Consider the following 19,720-nt stretch of genomic DNA (forward strand, 5'->3'; position numbering starts at 1 on the left):
GGCCAAGCAAAACGGAAATCTGAAAAGACACGTCGCTGTAAAACACAGTGAAATGTTTGTATAGGTTTATACAATAGTAAAGGACAAGCATTCCATTGAATCTCTAATTAGAGAACAGAATTTGTTATCATCATACAGTTAACAATGTTGCTATATGGTTAGACACCCTGGGTTGTTTTTTTACTCTTTGATAGTTATGTCACATCAAGTTGATTTTAAAGACTTTTTTTGGGCCCGACTAAGTTGCTGGTCATTTTATCTTACCTTATCAAATGCCTAAAACATCTTATGTAACTACTCAGTTAAAGATTACGAGATGAAGTTAGTACTGGTATCAAACATGACCCAACGATAAAAGACATTGTTCATAGTAGTTTATTTGTTGATTAAATACCTTGTTCTTCTAATTTTTGAGGATTAAAGAATTTGAATCTGAATTCTTTATATGTTGAGTATTCATTTTTTATAATGTAAGAGATATACAAGACAGATTCTTCCACATTTGTTGACAAATTTTAAGAAATAATTTAATTAAGTGATACTTTGTTAGAGGATACTGATACAGTATTGTTAATGAACTAGCATTGCGCTCTATTTTTAACAAAAAAGTGTAAATATGAATGCTCACTAAAGTGCACTTTTGTCTAACCAATAATCTGTGATAGGATTACGGGAATTGAATATTATGTTAAAACTATTTTGATAATATTCCTAATAAAAAGTTATGAATACCTTTAATTTGTAATCATTGAATAAAAATAATTGAACATGATTGATTAAAATTGTACCGTCTATTCATTTCCCGCTGCAAAATTGTCACAACGTACAGGCTGAATCAAATTGTGAAAAGTTACAAATACCTGGTAGTGCTTTGTCATCCTTCTGTTCCTTGAATGGATTACGCGTTTGGATGCCGATGCGCCTTTTTCAAGTCTCATAAAACTTAGGCAGATAGGAAAATTAATTTTACTTAGTTAGAAAATGTTTGTTTTTGAAATAGGAGAAAAGTGTGCTAAAATTGGGTGGCGACAGCCAACTGGCGATTTAAAATATGTCCAATCATTGCAAGAAGAACTTTTGCCATTGACCTTTGAAGAGTCAAACATTTTACTAACATACTATTTAGAACAGTAACTTATATAGAATAATAATTGTGGAGTTAATAAATAGTTTAAGGTCTTTTCAAATTTTAGGCTACTCTATAATCCCATGCATCCAAGTGTTTACAAGGATTTAAACTTTTAGTTTCTACAGATGGGGAAAAACATTTTTCCTGCGACTGCGGCAGGAGATACGTGCACAAACATCACCTTCTATTTCACCAAAAGTACGAATGCAACAAAGCACCTCAGTTCAGCTGCAGATTCTGTCCTTATAAGGCCAAGCAAAACGGAAATCTGAAAAGACACGTCGCTCTAAAACACAGTGAAATGTTTGTATAGTTTTATACAATGGTAAAGGACAAGCATTCCATTAAATCTCTAATTAGAGAACAGAATTTGTTATCATCATACAGTTAACAATGTTGCTATATGGTTAGACACCCTGGGTTGTTTTTTTACACTTTGATAGTTATGTCACATCAAGTTGTTTTTAAAGACTTTGTTTTTGGCCTGACTTAGTTGTTGGCCATCCTATATTACCTTATATGCCTTAAACATCTGATGTAACTACTCCGTTAAAGATTACGAGATGAAGTTAGTACTGGTATCAAACATGACCCAACGACGAAAGACATTGTTCATTGTAGTTTATTTGTTAATTAAATACCTTCTTCTTCTAATTCTTGAGGATTCAAGAATTTGTATCTGATTTCATATGAGTCTTCATTTTTTATATGTTAAGAGATATATAAGACAGATTATTCTACATTTGTTGACATATTTGAAGAAATAATTTAAATAAAATAGGATAGTACTGATATTGTTAATGAACTAGCATTGCGCTCTATTTTTATAAAGATGTTGTAAATATGAATGCTTACTAAATTGCGCTTTTGTCTAACAAATAATCTGTGATAGGATTATGGGAATCGAAGATTATGTAAAAACTTTTTTGCTAATATACTTAATAAAAAATTATGAATACCTTTAATTTGTAATCATTGAATAAAAACAATTGAACCTAGTTGATTAAAATTATACCGCCTATTCATTTCCCCTGGAAAGTTGACACGCTACACATGGTGAAATAAATTGTGAAAAGTTACAAATACCTGGCACTGCTATGTCATTCTTCTGTTCCTTGAATGGATTACGCGTTTCGATGCCGATGCGCCTTTTTCAAGTCTCATAAAACTTAGGCAGATAGGAAAATTATACTTTGTTAGGAAATGTTTGTTTTTGAAATAGGAGAAAAGTCTGCTAAAATTGGGTGGCGACAGCCAACTGGCGATTTAAAATATACCCAATCATTGCAATGTAGAACTTTTGCCATTGACCTTTGAAGAGTCAAACATTTTACTAACATACTATTTAGAACAGTAACTTATATAGAATAATAATTGTGGAGTTTATAAATAGTTTCAGGTCTTTTCAAATTTTAAGCTACTCTATAATCCCATGCATCCAAGTTTTTACAAGGATTTAAATTTTTAGTTTCTACAGATGGGGAGAAACGTTTTTCCTGCGACTGCGGCAGGAGATACAAGCACAAATATCATCTTACAAATCACCAAAAGTACGAATGCAACAAAGCACCTCAGTTCAGCTGCAGATTCTGTCCTTATAAGGCCAAGCAAAAGGGAACCCTGAAAACACACGTCGCTCTAAAACACAGTGAAATGTTTGTATAGGTTTATACAATGGTAAAGGACAAGCATTCCATGGAATATCCAATCTTTTTAGAGAACAGAATTTGTTATTATCATACAGTTAACAATGTTGCTATATGGTTAGACACCCTGGGTTGTTTTTTTACTCTTTGATAGTTATGTCACATGAAGTTGATTTTAAAGACTTTTTTTGGGCCCGACTAAGTTGCTGGTCATTTTATCTTACCTTATCAAATGCCTAAAACATCTGATATAACTACTCAGTTGAAGATTACGAGGTTGAAGTTAGTACTGGTATCAAACATGACCCAACGATAAAAGACATTGTTCATAGTAGTTTATTTGTTGAATAAATACCTTGTTTTTCTAATTTTTGAGGATTAAAGAATTTGAATCTGAATTCTTTATATGTCGAGTCTTCATTTTTGATATGTTAAGAGATATATTAGACAGATTCTCCTACATTAGTTGACATATTTGAAGAAATAATTTAAATAAAAGACTACACGTTTTAGGATAGTACTGATATTGTTAATGAACTAGCATTGCGTTCTATTTTTATCAAGATGTTGTAAATATGAATGCTTACTAAATTGCACTTTTGTCTAACAAATAATCTGTGATAGGATTACGGGAATCGAATATTATGTTAAAACTATTTTTCTAATATACTTAATAAAAAATTATGAATACCTTTAATTTGTAATCATTGAATAAAAATAATTGAACCTAGTTGATTAAAATTATACCATCTATTCATTCCCCCTGCAAAATTTACACAACGTACAGGGTGAAATAAATTGTGAAAAGTTACAAATACCTGGTACAGTAGAGTCCCGCAAACTCGGCACTCGATAACTCGGCAGTCTGGATAACTCGGCCATCACCTGGCTCAGAAAATTGGCGATTTTTTGAGTCCGAGTTAAACATGGGCTCAAGTCAAATCATTCGCAACTCGTACCAAGGATTTGTTATACTATATCTAATGACTTAATACTGACTTGCAATATAAAAATAAATAAATAAGGCGGGTAAAAGGAATAAAAATTGTTTTGTTTTATTTTTAACCCTAGTCCCGATAACCCAGCATTTCACAAACTCGGCACCCTTCCAGTCCACATTACACCGAGTTTGCGGGACTCTACTGTACTGCTTTGTCATCCTGTTCCTTGAATAGATAACGCGTTTTGATGCCGATGCGCCTTTTTCAAGTCTCATTAAACTTAGGCAGATAGGAAAATTGCACTTTGTTAGGAAATGTTTGTTTTTGAAATAGGAGAAAAGTCTGCTAAAATTGGGTGGCACCAGCCAACTGGCAATTTAAAATATGTCCAATCATTGCAATGAAGAACTTTTGCCATTGACCTTTGAAGAGTCAAAGATTTTACTAACATACTATTTAGAACAGTAACTTATATAGAATAATAATTGTGGAGTTAATAAATAGTTTAAGGTCTTTTCAAATTTTAGGCTACTCTATAATCCCATGCATCCAAGTGTTTCAAGGATTTAAATTTTTAGTTTCTACAGATGGGGAGAAACCTTTTTCCTGCGACTGCGGCAGGAGATACGTGCACAAACATCATCTTCTTTTTCACCAAAAGTACGAATGCAACAAAGCACCTCAGTTCAGCTGCAGATTCTGTCCTTATAAGGCCAAGCAAAACGGAAATCTGAAAAGACACGTCGCTCTAAAACACAGTGAAATGTTTGTATAGGTTTATACAATGGTAAAGGACAAGCATTCCATTGAATCTCTAATTAGAGAACAGAATTTGTTATCATCATACAGTTAACAATGTTGCTATATGGTTAGACACCCTAGACACCCTGGGTTGTTTTTTAAATTTTGATATCAAGTTGTTGTCAAATTGTCACATCAAGTTGTTTTTAAAAACTTTGTTTTTGGCCTGACTAAGTTGTTGGTCATCTTATATTACCTTATATGCCTTAAACATCTGATGTAACTACTCAGTTAAAGATTATGCGGTTGAAGTTAGTAGTGGTATCAAACATGACCCAACGATAAAATACATTGTTATAGTAGTTTATTTGTTAATTAAATACCTTGTTCTTCTAATTTTTGAGGATTAAAGAATTTGTATCTAAATTCTTATGAGTCTTCAATTTTTATATGTTAAGAGATATATAAGACGATTCTTCTACATTTGTTGACATATTTGAAGAAATAATTTAAATAAAAGACTAATCGTTTTAGGATAGTACTGATATTGTTAATGAATTAGCATTGCACTATATTTTTATCCAGGTGTTGTAAATATGAATACTTACTAAATTCCACTTTTGTCTAACAAATAATCTGTGATAGGATTACAGGAATTGAATATTATGTTAAAACTATTTTGATAATATTCTTAATAAATGTTATGAATACCTTTAATTTGTAATCATTAAAAAAAATAATACCTTCTATTCATTTCTCCCTGCAAAATTGACTCAACGTACAGGTTGAAATAAATTGTTAAAAGTTACAAATAACTGGTACTGCCTTGTTATCCTTCTGTTCTTTGAATGGATGACGAGTTTCGATGCCGACACGCCATTTTTAGGTCTCACACAACTTAAAAAAAATAGGCACATTGTACTTTGTTTAAAAATTTGAAACTTGAAAATTATGACAATTCTGCAGAAATTGGGTGGCGACAGCCTAATAGCTATTCAAAATATGTCCAATCATTGCAATGAACTTTTGCCATTGGCCTTTGAACAGTCAAAGATTATACTAACACACTATTTAGAAGAGTACTGTAAATTGTATAGAATGATAAATCTGTGGTTAATGAATTGTTTTGTGTTCTTCTTAGGTTCATGGTTACTCTCTAGTCCCATGTATTAAAGTGTTTACAGGAATTTTAACTTTTAGTTTCAGCAGACGTGGAGAAACCGTTTTTCTGCGGCTGCGGCAGGAGATACATGCATAAACGTCATCTTCAAAATCACCAAAAGTACGAATGCAACAAAGCACCTCAGTTCAGCTGCAGCTTCTGCCCTTATAAGGCCAAGCAAAAGGGAAATCTGAAAACACACATGGCTCTGAAACATAGTCAAATGTTTGTATAGGTTACACATACAAACAGGAAAAGCATTCCTTGTAATCCCCAATGAGACAGTGAGAGCGCAGAATCTTTTATCATCATACAATTAACAATATGATTGGACCCCCTGTTTAGTTTTTTTTCACTTTGATGGTTAAGTCACATTATATTGTTTTGAAACAGTTGGGATTTTAAACAAATTTTGGTTAGTTGTTTGATACAAATTTGACATATTAGGGCCTTGACTTTGTTAAAAGCAATGTATCACATTTTAAATAGTTTCAACACATGTTTAATTAGAAAAGTATATTAACATAAGCTTCTGTTCAAAAATGTGTTTGGTAAAGATACATATATTTATTTATTTATTTATATGGTGGTTTTATTAGCTGAATTTTCAATGATGCATTTGACTTGCATACTTTAAATATAAGTTCCGTATTTATATATATATTTTGTAATACATGTTATGAAGTGCCCACAAATAAATGTAAATTACCACAAAATAATTATTAATATTTTATATCATTGTTATCGAATAAACTACAGTAGTAAAAACCAACTTAATTATTTTTAGATTGATTTATTGTACCGTACCCAATGTGATTTTAAAACATTTGAAACATGATATGACATTGTTAATTATCAAAATTTTTCAAAAGGCAAAAAAATATTACTCACGGTGAAAAGTTCTTATAAACATTTGCAGAAACCCTACAATTTTACAGGTCAAATCCCCTGTCAGTCTTGGTTTAAAATCAAATATTGTAAGTTATTGTGCTATTTTCGTGTTTAACCTAACTTATTGATTCTCATAATTCCCGCTTTTTCGTTCAGTGTTAGCTAACGGAAGTGAAAAAGCAGGCTTCTACTGCAGGTGTGGACGAAGTTATACGAACAGGAAGTATTTGAACCAACATCAGAAGTTTGAGTGCGGAAAAGAAGCGCAATTCCAGTGTCCACATTGTGATCATAGGACCAAGTTGAAAGGGAACTTGAAGAAACACATTGGCTTGAAACATGGACTGTTTTTAAGTTAAATGTATGGATATTCAATGCAAAAAAATAAATATTGAAAATCAAGGTTTTTTGTTTTAAATTACATGTAATCTTTTACAAATCCTTGTTACACTCTCTATATTGTTGATGATTCCTAGTTGTGTGATTTGAACATAAATAGAGTTTGAGTTTAGTACACAGAGAGAAAAAAAAGTAGGATTTTAAGGAATCAAAAACGCTTCATGGTAATTAACTTACGGAACAAACTCATAAAATTTGTTTGGACATGTCGGGGATTAAACCTATGTCTCTTTTTATTTAAACTACTTTTTGTTTGTATAGTACTTATTTGCAACCTAAACTATTTTTTTTTTATAATTTTCTTTTTAATATTTAGTTGTCCTTTTATAAATGAAAATGTTTGTCAGTTTAAATTATGAGCAAAATACCTCAACTTACACTTTTAATATGTTTTCATTATCCTACTAAAATTATAAGTGAGAAATTCTAAAAAATATTCGAAATACCGGTACTTGTACTTATACTCCTATATATGTGTTATGCCATAATAGAATTTTTTGAAGGAAAATATTATTAGCGATATTCCTGAAATGGAAGTGGCTACTTCTATAGTCATCATGATACTTATTGCACATGATAGATAGTTTCAATGTCTTTTTTGTAACCATCACATTCCCCTTACAAATTCCTTTAACCATCTCAAAGTTTTCGACGTTTCAACTCATTTCATTCTGACACAAGGCACTAAACACTTGCTTTCTGCACAGCCTTCGCGATTGGTCAAGACAAGAACTTCTTCTGCGGATGTGGCCGAAGTTACAAGAACAAGAAACATCTTCAACAACACCTTAAGTACGAGTGTGGGAAGATGCCAAGCTTCGGCTGTATGTTCTGTACGTTTCAGACCAAGAGGAAAGAAAACTTGCATAGACATGTAATATACAAGCACAAAGACAACCTTGTTGGTATCTCAGTGGAATAAGAAGAGAGTTAGCCATAGATACAATTAGTGTTTTAAATCAATTTACCTCCCTCTATATTCACCTTTGCATAGTTCACTTATTGAAATGCACCTTGGATGTTTTGTTGGAGTATTGATTACCGTTACAAAAATTTGTTTCGTAAATATATGAATAAGCTGATTGCCCATACTATATCTCTATTATTATCGGTAAATACGCGTCTTCTAGAAATAAGATGGAAAAACAGGAATCTAGTTTGTGAATGATTTAGGTCTTTACGTTACGAATCATTAATTTTTTAGACAAGCTGTTTTTCTCAGTTTTTTGTTGTTTAGAAGACTTAGTGCCAAAGTAGAAAATGTTTCTTTTATGTATACTTGTTAGCATTATACTGTGATATATTTTACCATTAAAATAACTTATTCATGACTTCTTTATTTATTCCCTTTACAGTTAAAGGGTAACTGAAAAATGCATAGTAATCAAAAACCTAAAGCAGTCCAAAATTTTCCCCTAATTTGTTTAACGACTTAAAAAAAAAACAAATGGTTAACCTCACAAGCCCACTTTCTATGAAATGGTTTTTAATTTTTTTATAATAACTTAATTTTATGTAACACTTTTATATTATTTTTCAGTTGGGGAACGTCAATTTGGGTGTCCTTGCGGACGGAGATACAAATACAAGAAAAATCTCCAACAACACATGAAGTACGAATGCGACAAAGAACCAGCGTTTCCCTGTGAATTTTGTCCTTATAAGGCAAAGAGAAAAGAAAATTTAAAGAGCCACGTGGTTTTGAAACATAAATATCTATTTGGTTACCTTTGATACAAAAATTTTGCTCTGTACCATTAAATTTAAAATTAATTTTTCTTTTTGCAAGTTTAATTAACCTTTTTGATATATATAGCGTTAGGTGTAGTTAAAAAAAAACTTTTACTATAAAATGGGGTTCCATTTGAAAAATTAACTAATTATTGCGTAAAACTTTGAAATTATTTTTCAGTTGGGGAACGTCAGTTTGGGTGTCCTTGCGGAAGGATGTACAAATACAAGAAACATCTTAATCGACATTTGAAGTACGAATGCAATAATGAACCAGCTTTTCCCTGTGAATTTTGTCCTCATAAGGCAAAGAGAAGAGAAGACTTGAAAAGCCATGTGCTTAGGAAACACAAACATCTATTAATGGGTTACCTTTAATACTATAATTTTGCTTTGTACCATTAAATAAATAGAAAAAATTCTTTTGCATGTTTATTTAACCTTTTTTTATCCATAGGGTTAGATGTGGTTAAATGAATAAAACTTTTATTTTATTGACTTGTTATGAAAAAATCAAAGATAAATTTAATACTTGTTTCAAGCTGGAAACCTTGCTTGTAATAATTTTTTATTCTGTATTGCACCAGTTTTCTGTGCATTTTCTATTATTACTAAGCTCTATTGATATATATTTACTTGCTTTACTATTTGTGCTATATTACTGCTGATTGGGTGCTGTTTTAACATAACATTTGCTTTTCTGCAACAAAGACGGCTACAACATAGTGCAAAACCATAGCGGGAGGATGGTCAATACAATATATGGGGCTTCCATCGTTCTGGATATCAGCGTTTCCGAACGGGGCGGTTAGTTTAGCATATTTTTGCCTAAGTGGTTCAGCGAGGCATTAACCACTGATAAGTTGAAGGAGATTTGTGAAAGCAAGTCTTACTTTCTACGATACTTGGGGATGACTGAAAACTCCCCAAACATACAAATTTGGAAAAAATAAATGATTAATTATATTTAGTTTATCCAGCCCTTTTTTTGTTAGTCTTAAGTACTATGTGTAGATGCGTACATTTGTCTTGTACGCAAGCGTTACTTAACTTAGCGCCAGATCTCTAGGTCAGACTAGCTGAGTTGCATTCATGATCTAGTGCGGCGCCAATTTGAAAGTAAATTCATTTTCTAATGCAGTCACTTGTACGATCATTCGCCTGGCAGGCTATTCGACTTGCAGTAGTTATGCAAACAACAGCAGGCTGGTTATTACGGTTGGTATTTTTGTCATATTCTAATCACTGCTCATGTTCTAAAAATATAAATTAACTTAATATTGTGTAAAGCTTTGAAATTATTTTTCAGTCGGGGAACGTCCGTTTGGGTGTCCTTGCGGAAGGACGTACAAATACAAGAGACATCTTAATCAACATTTGAAGTACGAATGCAACAATGAACCAGCGTTTCCTTGTGAATATTGTCCTTATAAGGCAAAGAGAAGAGAACATTTGAAGGGCCATGTAGTTAAGAAACATAAACATCTATTAATGGGTTACCTTTGATGCTATAATTTTGCTTTGTACCATTAAATTAAAAGAAATGTTTTACTTTTGCATTTTTTACCTTTTTGATATCTATAGCGTTAGGTGTAGTTAAATAAACATAACTTTTACATTATTATGAATAAATCATAGATTAATGATACATTTGTTAACCTTAAGAATCCACACTCTATGAAATGGTATTACATTTGAAAAGTTAACTAAATACTGTGTAACACTTTGACATTATTTTTCAGTTGAGGAACGTCAATTTGGGTGTCCTTGCGGACGGAGATACAAATACAAGAAAAATCTCCAACAACACATGAAGTACGAATGCGACAAAGAACCAGCGTTTCCCTGTGAATTTTGTCCTTATAAGGCAAAGAGAAGAGAACATTTGAAGGGCCATGTAGTTAAGAAACATAAACATCTATTAATGGGTTACCTTTGATGCTATAATTTTGCTTTGTACCAATAAATAAAAAAAAAAAATGTTTTACTTTTGAATTTTTTTACCTTTTTGATATCCATAGCGTTAGGTATAGTTAAATAAACAAAACTTTGACTTTATTATGATAAACTCATAGATTAATAACACATTTTTTAACCTTAAGAACCCACGCTCTATGAAATGGTATTCCATTTGAAAAGTTAAATAAATATTGTGTAACACTTTGACATTATTTTTCAGTTGAGGAACGTCCGTTTGCGTGTCCTTGCGGACGGAGGTACAAAAGGAAGAAACATCTCAATCAACACATGAAGTACGAATGTAACAAAGAACCAGCGTTTCCCTGTGAATTTTGTCCTCATAGGGCCAAGAGAAGAGAACAATTAAAAAACCATGTGGTTAAGCAACATAAACATCTATTAATGGGTTGACTTTGTAGATATTTTGCTTTGTATTATTAATTTGAAAACGTGTTTTCCTTTTGCATGTTCAATAAACTTGTTTGATATCCATAGGCACATATGTTATATGTAATATGTAAATATAGTACAATGTTATACTTATGGTATATTGTATGTTAGGGGTGGTTAAATGAATAAAACTTAAAAGAAAAAAAGAATTCTTGTTTCTGAGATCTTTCATAGGTAAAAATTTGTGAAATAAGGGAGTTACTTGTATTTTGTAAAAATGGTTTTCCGGAAATTATCCTTTTTTGTATTAATTCAATCCATCCACTCGTTTAACTGATTAAGGCATCCTATTTGACTTGGTTAATTTAACTAAACTTACAGTTGACAGTAAATAAATTTAAGACATTTAAATACAATTGAAGTTACATAAGCTCAATTAATCAAGTCTTTTATCTTTTGTGTTTATATACTTAAATTTTAATTTTTGAAACATTAACAGGAAAGCTAAAAATTGATAATTTGAAAATTTGATGAATATTTGTAAATTTATTTAACTACTAACTTTAGCATCAATTAAGTAAATTGATTGAAATAATCTTAATGTAATAATAAGATCTTAATGTAATGGAGGGTAGCCTAGGCAAGCTAGGTTGATGACCTGTGGTCAGGCCTTGCTTGCTGTGAAGCGTGCTGGAGGTGTTTTGTAAACACTGAGGGCTTTGCACTCAGTAGCTATGGGGTTGAATAAATAGGCCACCTGAGGTAGAGAAAGGGGTCAGTCGCCCAGGACAGGGTGCCCAGAAGAGTTGGGTGAGTACACGTTGCTCTATCTTAGGGTTAGGCCTTTTAGTCGCGAGTTTTTGTAAGGGGAAGTTTTGTTTAAGTGGGAGTATAAGTTAATTAGGATTTGTGATTTTTGATAAGGAAAATTCTTTTGGGTCGAATTTGTTTTTGGGGATTTTATATATAGAGTTCTAGTTGCCTCCAGGACGTTTCTGACTAGCCATTAGTGGGTTTGTGGTTTATAACTGTTTTATTGTTGTTTAGGATAGTTGATTGATTTAAGATAATAAAAAGGTTCAGTGCTTTGAATTTAATCTGGTTCTCTCATTTAACAGCCACCCAGCTCATAACTAAAGTTATAAGGTTGAAGATCCCACTAAAGCTACGCTCCCATGTGTACATGCAGGATAACCTGTGAAGTGTGAGGGTTTTTGACATATCACATTAACATCATGCTGTGTTGGTTTGCCAATCCAATCACTTATTCCCATATGTTGTCTTAGGAGATGTTGCTATGACGGCAGACAATAAATTCCTGTGTCATTGTGGCCGAAGCTACAAATACAAACATGGCCTCGTAGAGCATCAGAAGTACTTTTGTGGCAAAGAACCCACGTTTCAGTGCCTTTATTGTCCATATAAGGCGAAGAGGAAAACATATGTCAATACACACACGATCATGAGACATGCTGAGTATTTAAGCGCTGATCTTGTACAGTGAAGTGATACACATTATTTTCCTTTTTTTTAAATGTTTTGAATTGTTATAACTTTAGTAACATAAATTGTTGTTAATAACGTATTATGGTTGTATATGTCTTGAAATTATATCTGTGTTGTATATTGTATGTTATATTATTTTAGCAAGGAATGATATGTACTTATTGGTGTTATATGATATTTACTCTTTTTAAGAATGTGAATAAACGAGTAAATAACCCCACTTTAAGTTTTTCCTAATAATGCAAGAAAAACATTACACTAAACTTATATAAAAAGAAATACAGTAATATTATTAAAAAACTAAACATAATACCCCTTTTTCAAAAACTATTGTTTATTTTTTCCTTTTTTTAAATTTTTTTATTGTTATAAAACAAATATAAATACGGTAATAAGGGTTCATCTTTTAAATAAATAGAAATAGATAAATTGGTTAATCAAGTAATTTACAAGATTTTAGCGAAGAAGACTGCTCAATTAAAAAAATCAGATGTATCTTTCTGTAAAGATAAAAACTCTCCAAGTGTTCAAGTAATTGAGAGCTATGACCCATTAAAAAGACCACTTTCTTAGAATTGTATGCACTCCTATAAACGTAAAAACAAATGCAACCCACCTAGGAAAAATAATTATTTAAGGAGTTTGATCACAGTGTCTGTGCGAGTTTACCTGGATAAAACATTATTTTTAATCGTTAGGTTCAACACGATTGTCAGTTTTCCACCAATAAAATCATGGACGTACAATACAGACTTATATGTTTAGGTTAGGCTAGGTTACAATATTTGAATTTGAGGATTTTTAGCTTATTTTTAGTTAGATATCGCTAATAATAGGCAAATACACAAATGTTAATTCTAGCAAATTTCCCATATAGGGAATAAGCTATTACCGTAGGTCTCATGGTAAGACCTGGACTCGGGACCAATTTACTTTTTCATTTTGATGTCCCCAGAGGCCAAAAACACCATCCGTTCAAATTCATATATATATCATATATATATGTATCCGTCAGCACGATAACTCGAACAAAAATTATCCGATTTTGATGAAATTTGGTATAAACGTGTAAACCTACATTTATTTGAACGAGTTCGCAAACCAGCATGATTGGACCATGGGAACAGGGGTTTATGGGGGTTTTATGGGGTAAAAATGGGGTTTTTCCCATTTATTAGTTATTTAAATTGAGAATAAATATGTCTTATATATGGAAATATTTTAGTAAAAATGTAATCAGACAAGTTGAAATTCGCTTAGTCTGCAGGTTTGCTGCGGCAGGGGTATTTAATTGTTAGTTCAGTATCTAAAAAAACATTAATCAAATATCACAATCAATTAAAAATATTACATTGGGAGCGGCTTATAAATGTTGACTTTAAATATTTTAATTATGGCAGTTGGCAAGAAGAAGAATTTTTGTCCTTAAATATTTTGATAATTGCACTTAAAAAAGCTATAGCCTAACCATGGATATTTTAAATATTAGAGTTGGCAACGATGAACAATATTTTATCCTTAAATATTTTGATAGTTGCATTTGATGAAGCTATAACCTTGAATATTTTAATTTTGCAGATGTAAATGATGGGGAAGAGTCGTTTCCCTGTGACTCTTGCGGCAGAGTTTACAAGTACAAGAGAAGTTTGATGCAACATTTGCGTTATGAGTGCGGAAAACCTCCCATGTTCAGCTGTCCACATTGTCCTTATAAAGCGAAGAAGAAGAACACTCTCAACACCCACGTGGCCATAAAACACTCACACTCTGCCAACAGCATTTTAAATTTGTTGTTATAAACAATGATTTTTATTTTTATTTTCATTGATAATAGTATTGACCTCAAAATTTAAAATTGTCATAAATATAAATCAGCAGTATTAAAATAATGCTAACCAAATTATTTTAAACAATTTAAACAAAGACATGGTTCAGGATTAAAATTTCATTTATATTTTTAATTATTCATTTATTAAAAAATCCTATTTATCTAGTTTTTTTAGAGACTGTCAATGGCATTGATTGCTAATATATTTTATTATATTATATTTGATTATTTTGTTCTTACTTTTCAACAAAATAACTACATTTCAAACAAAACTGTAATCATTCACGTTTAATACAGAGTTATAATTGTTAAACACAAATTCGTTGCTGCCCTCAATCGTTCTATGTGTATGTAGTTTGAATATATTTGCAATAAAATGTTAAATTAATAGGCCCCATGATTTTATGTTATACACTATCCACTTTACAATTTTAGTACTGGTATTTAGGTTGGAAAGATTGCATTAATTGACAAGGAATATTAATTGATTTTATCACACCATTTCAGATACATTTCAAAATATGAAATTTACATTTTATTAAATGTTAAAAATATTCTAAATTTACAATGAACAAAATATGCAAGTGTCAAATTATTTATTTGGAAATAATATTTTGTATTTTTCACCACTGCCATTGGTATATATTTTTTATAAGGTAACACGCCAAAATCTGATTTTTTTAACGTATAACCTCGAATATTTGTAGAATAGATGTATGTAAAATCTCTATTTAAATATTCAAAATGTATTTTGTATCTATTTATATTAATCTATGTAAGTTTCAGGTAATTTCGGCGTTGGAGAGGGTATATTTCCCTGCCCTACCTGCCAACGGGTTTACAAGTACAAAAGGAATCTTTGTCAACATTTGAAGTATGAGTGCCAAAAAGAACCTTCATTTCTGTGTACTTATTGTCCCTATCGAGCTAAGAAGAAAAATAATTTGAAATCTCACATGGTGTTGAAACATCAAGAATCCCTCAGTATTAAATAAAATGTTTAGTGAATTATAGAATAAAGTATTGTGCCATGTTGATCGTTGGTTATTACACACTAAACTTGTAATCCACTACTGAAGTTAATTTTATAATACTAATCAAAGTTAGAGCTTCTGATTATTCTAGTTATTACAAACCAACATATATTGTTGCTGCAAATTGCTATCCTTAAAGTGTATTGTTTTGCTGTTCTCCTGGATATACGCAATTATTTTAAACAAGGCAAATTGTATGAAACACCTCCTGACACACGTGTTTCAAAATTAAACAATCTTTGGCCAAATTGATTTAAACTTTTATCACACAATTGTTTTCTACAAAAATTAGTATTTTACTATAGCAGTTTTCTTATTTTTTCATTTTAACTTTAAACATAAAGCAGTTAGGAACTAAGTAAACCTGTCAAAGCTACTAATTTAATAACAGAAATATGAATAACAGAAGGTACAAATAGAACATTTATGAAAGGAAGAATTCCAATTTCAAGATGAATAATTAACACCTCAACCACTTTAGTAGTATTACAGGTTGGACTATAGAGTTTATATTAAATTTAATTGCTTGTGTTATAGAAGCACCAGAACTATTCATCTGTCCAGATTGTGGAAGGATCTACAAATACAAGAGGAGTTTGAATCAACACATGAAGTACGAGTGCAATAAAGAGCCCCATTTTGCTTGCGAGTTTTGTTCTTATAAAGCGAAGAAGAAGAATAATCTTAAGGCTCATGTGGCTAAAAGACATTTACAACAAAATAACCTACTTAGCCTTTTTGTCTAGTTACCTCCTGTGATATTTGATATTAAGTAAATGCTTTATGTCTCCAATAACATTTGATTTCCCCCAACGATTTAAGTATGAAGTGCTTTAGGAATTCTGAAAAGCTTTCTAACTATCTTTTACTATTAAATTTGTTAACTATAAATATTACCATAAAACGTATTGTAAGAAATTCCACAGTCTAAATGCTACTTAGACTTATCAAGTTCATTATTTTAGGTGTGAAGGGAATCTTCCTTAAAAAACTCAACCAATTGCAATCTTTATTGGAACACATTGAGCTAAAAACTGATTTGGTGTACGAAGAAGTTGTCAAAGGACGGTGCGATACAAGAAACTCTGGGTTGAAAATACTTAGTGTGAAATCCATCAATTCATCTTTGGTTGAAGACGGTTTTCTTCAAGAAATAAAGAACTTGCTACCTATTTCGTCAGAGGAACAATTCGAAGCACTTGAAAAACAGCTTGAGGACAAAGAAAAACGTGACGTAATGGTGAGTTGGGAAACTAAATCTATTTTTTTTTTTTTGAACTTTCGATAGCGGGAAAAATGGGAAAGTAGGGCTTTTTTGTCCCTGGACTTTTTTCCACCATGTATATAAATAGATAGTTTTAAATGTGTTTTCACTTAAAACGTAGTCTACAGTATGTACTATGTACATACTATGTACTATGTACAAATCCGATCTGAAATATGTTGCTAGTTTAAAGGGGATGAGGGGCATCACCTACCGTTTTGCAATGAACCCGAAGACCATGGGTTATTCCTAATTTGTACATCAATTTAATTCATTCATTGTTTTTCTTGGGCAATATATCCTGAAAAATTGAAAGGAGGCTTTGAAGATGCGGTGAAAAATCTCTCCTTGTTCCACTCATGGAGAGGGGTGTCGATTGTGACATCATAACTTCACAACTATTTGACATAGGATCGTCTTGAATTCGGATGTTTTTGTCATCACTCCAATAGTCTTTATAATAGTGTATACAGTTTTCGAGTCATAGTTATTTTAGATTTTGCCTTTGGATTATGCTGAAATAGGGTGCGGCAAAAAAACCGATCTATTTTCTGCAGAGCACTGTTCAGCGACAGGTTGTACGAGAGTGGTGGGAGTAGGCTCGTTGGAAAGCCTACACAATGCCATTTTTTGTAGTCATAGAGCAGTGGTCGCCTGAGCTAGTGCGGTTTTTATGGAGTCGTTTTTATAAAATAGTGAATTCATTCATTGCTACTCATCGGCAGTTTCATGCATTCTTTCCATTAAGGCGACAGCGACAAGGAGAAGTTCCGTTGCGTAGCACAATAATGCGGTGGGTTACTTATTTTAGGACAACGGCTTCTGCGTTGAAAAAGAAGCTGACAGGCCTTCCAAAGTCAGATCGGACGCCAGACAACAAACATTCGATAGAGTTCGTGCTGCAGTGGAAAACTGTCCTCGTAGGCCAGCCCGAAAACAAGCGGCTGCCTTGAACATGTCTGACAGGTACACAAATTTTGAGGTAAATTTTCATCACTATGGGTTAGAATAATAATCTGTGTAATTTGGTTATCATCCATTCAGATAATCACGACGGAACCTCTCTATGTCGACCTAATTGAATAAACGCAGGAACTGCCGCTGAGTTGCAATGACTAAATCATTACTTAAAAAACAACTCGATAAAAACCGCACGAAGCTCATATGACCACTGCTCTATGACTGCAAAAAATGGCATTGTATAGGCTTTCCAATGAGCCTACACCCACCACTATCAGACGACATGTCGCTGAACAGTTTGCTGCAGAAAATGGTTCGGTTTTTTTGCCGCACCCTGTACTAAATTGTCGATTCCTAAATCTTTTATTTACAACTCATTTGCATTATTTGAATAAGATTATGGACGTAAACGTTATTTAAATACATAAACCTAATAAGGTAAATGCACCAGTGGCTGACAGTGCTCCAGTAGCTGACAGTTTGAGTTTCTTTACATTATAATGTGGTCTCTTAAAAATATTTACACATGATTGCATTGTTAGAAGAACATATGTTTACTCTTGATTTGTTTACAAAAAAATCAGTTAAATTTAGCCCATACTTGCGGAATGGCGGTGGTTTGAAAGCGACCCTGTCCGTACACATCACATTTAGTCGATTCCCTTAATGAAATTGTTAAGAAAGTAAGTTTGGTTTTTTGTCATTTTGCTAAATTTCTTAAATAGTATTAATGATTAGGCTCATTATTTTGATCAATTATACCTTTGTTGACAATTTCATGAAAAAATTGGGGCGTTAGGGGTTTTGGATTTAAAATTATATCAATGTCAGGCATTGGTACACAAAATCCATACAAGTTCCAATAGCTGACAGGGGATATTTGCTACTTGCACAATATTAAATTGGTTTTACCCATCGAAATTTGCATGCTATTTATTTTATAAAATGATTTTAATTTTTTAATTTATTAGCAAAATTATCTTAAAAAATGTATATTTTTTAAATATATATAAAATATATATACAGGGTGGTAAAAAAGTCCCAGGACAGTTAAATATTTTAAAAAATAATGTAGATAGAGCTACAATACTTGGTACAAAGTTACAGGGCATAAACCTCTATTTAACACATATTCAGTGATCCAATAACTCTTCAGGGGGACGGCCCACAAGGAGTCGTAAGAAAATCTTAAATTGAAGCATAGGTCAATATGCACATCAAATTAAAGGTCTTTTTTAGTAGAATACAATGCCGCTAACCGCACTTCAAAAGGTTGATCCTGCGCAAAATGGCAGATGTTCAAAGATTTCTTGAATCCGCCATTTTGAATCTTTGAACGACTGCCATTTTTTACTCAGTCATTCTTTTGAGCTTGAATTTACGGCATCGTAATCTACTAGTGAAGACCTTAAATTTGATGTGCATATCGACCTATGCTTACGTTAACAATTTTATTCCGATTCCTAGGGCTGTGCCCTAGGAGAAGTAAGCGTATAATAGCAATGTAAATTAAATGAATCTTTGAACAACTGTCATTTTGCGCAGGATCAACCTTTTGAAGTGCGGTTTGCGGCATTGTATTTTACTAAAAAATATCTTTAATTTGATGTGCATATTGGCCTATGCTTCCATTTAAGATTGTCTTACGACTCCTTGTGGGCCGTCCCCCTGAAGAGTTATTGGATCACTGAATATGTGTTAAATAGAGGTTTATGCCCTGTAACTTTGTACCAAGTATTGTAGCTCTATCTTCATTATTTTTTAAAATATTTAGCCGTCCTGGGACTTTTTTACCACCCTGTATATTTTTTAATGTAAATATTTTTTATTTTAAAATATGAAAAATAAATTTTCTTAACAACGTTTTAAATGATTTTATAATTTAATTATTAAGTTAGATTTTATTCGTCTTATAAATTATAAAACCCTTAGGTTTAGCAGCTAGTACATGTATAGTTCCAGTGTCAGCTACTGGGACAACTGACTGTCAGCTACTGGTACAAGCACTTTTTTCACTGTCAGCCACTGGAACACGTACAAAGGTTGAATTAAGTTTAAAAATGTTATAAAATATATTTAAAAAACCCTTTTTGTATGACAAATTTGAAAACTACATTAAATTTAGAATCACATAAAATC

At 32.0% G+C, this 19,720-nt stretch overlaps 1 protein-coding gene across 1 annotated transcript in view; it reads left to right on the forward strand.

The window, feature by feature from the left end:
• The first annotated feature begins 1,254 nt into the window (after nt 1–1,254).
• LOC129003381 (oocyte zinc finger protein XlCOF6-like) overlaps nt 1,255–19,720 on the forward strand; it is a 37,700-nt gene continuing 19,234 nt past the window's right edge. The window contains exons 1-8 of the mRNA XM_054431673.1: nt 1,255–1,327; nt 7,617–7,814; nt 8,450–8,554; nt 10,383–10,487; nt 10,820–10,924; nt 14,074–14,271; nt 16,323–16,597; nt 17,433–17,603. Coding sequence (XP_054287648.1) covers nt 1,255–1,327; nt 7,617–7,814; nt 8,450–8,554; nt 10,383–10,487; nt 10,820–10,924; nt 14,074–14,271; nt 16,323–16,597; nt 17,433–17,603 — 1,230 coding nt within the window. The remainder of the gene's footprint in view (nt 1,328–7,616; nt 7,815–8,449; nt 8,555–10,382; nt 10,488–10,819; nt 10,925–14,073; nt 14,272–16,322; nt 16,598–17,432; nt 17,604–19,720) is intronic.

Source organism: Macrosteles quadrilineatus, unplaced genomic scaffold, assembly GCF_028750875.1.
Source record: "Macrosteles quadrilineatus isolate MER2022 unplaced genomic scaffold, UCM_ALF_1.0 Scaffold_9__3_contigs__length_116548681, whole genome shotgun sequence".
In the NCBI taxonomy this organism is placed as follows: domain Eukaryota; kingdom Metazoa; phylum Arthropoda; class Insecta; order Hemiptera; family Cicadellidae; genus Macrosteles; species Macrosteles quadrilineatus.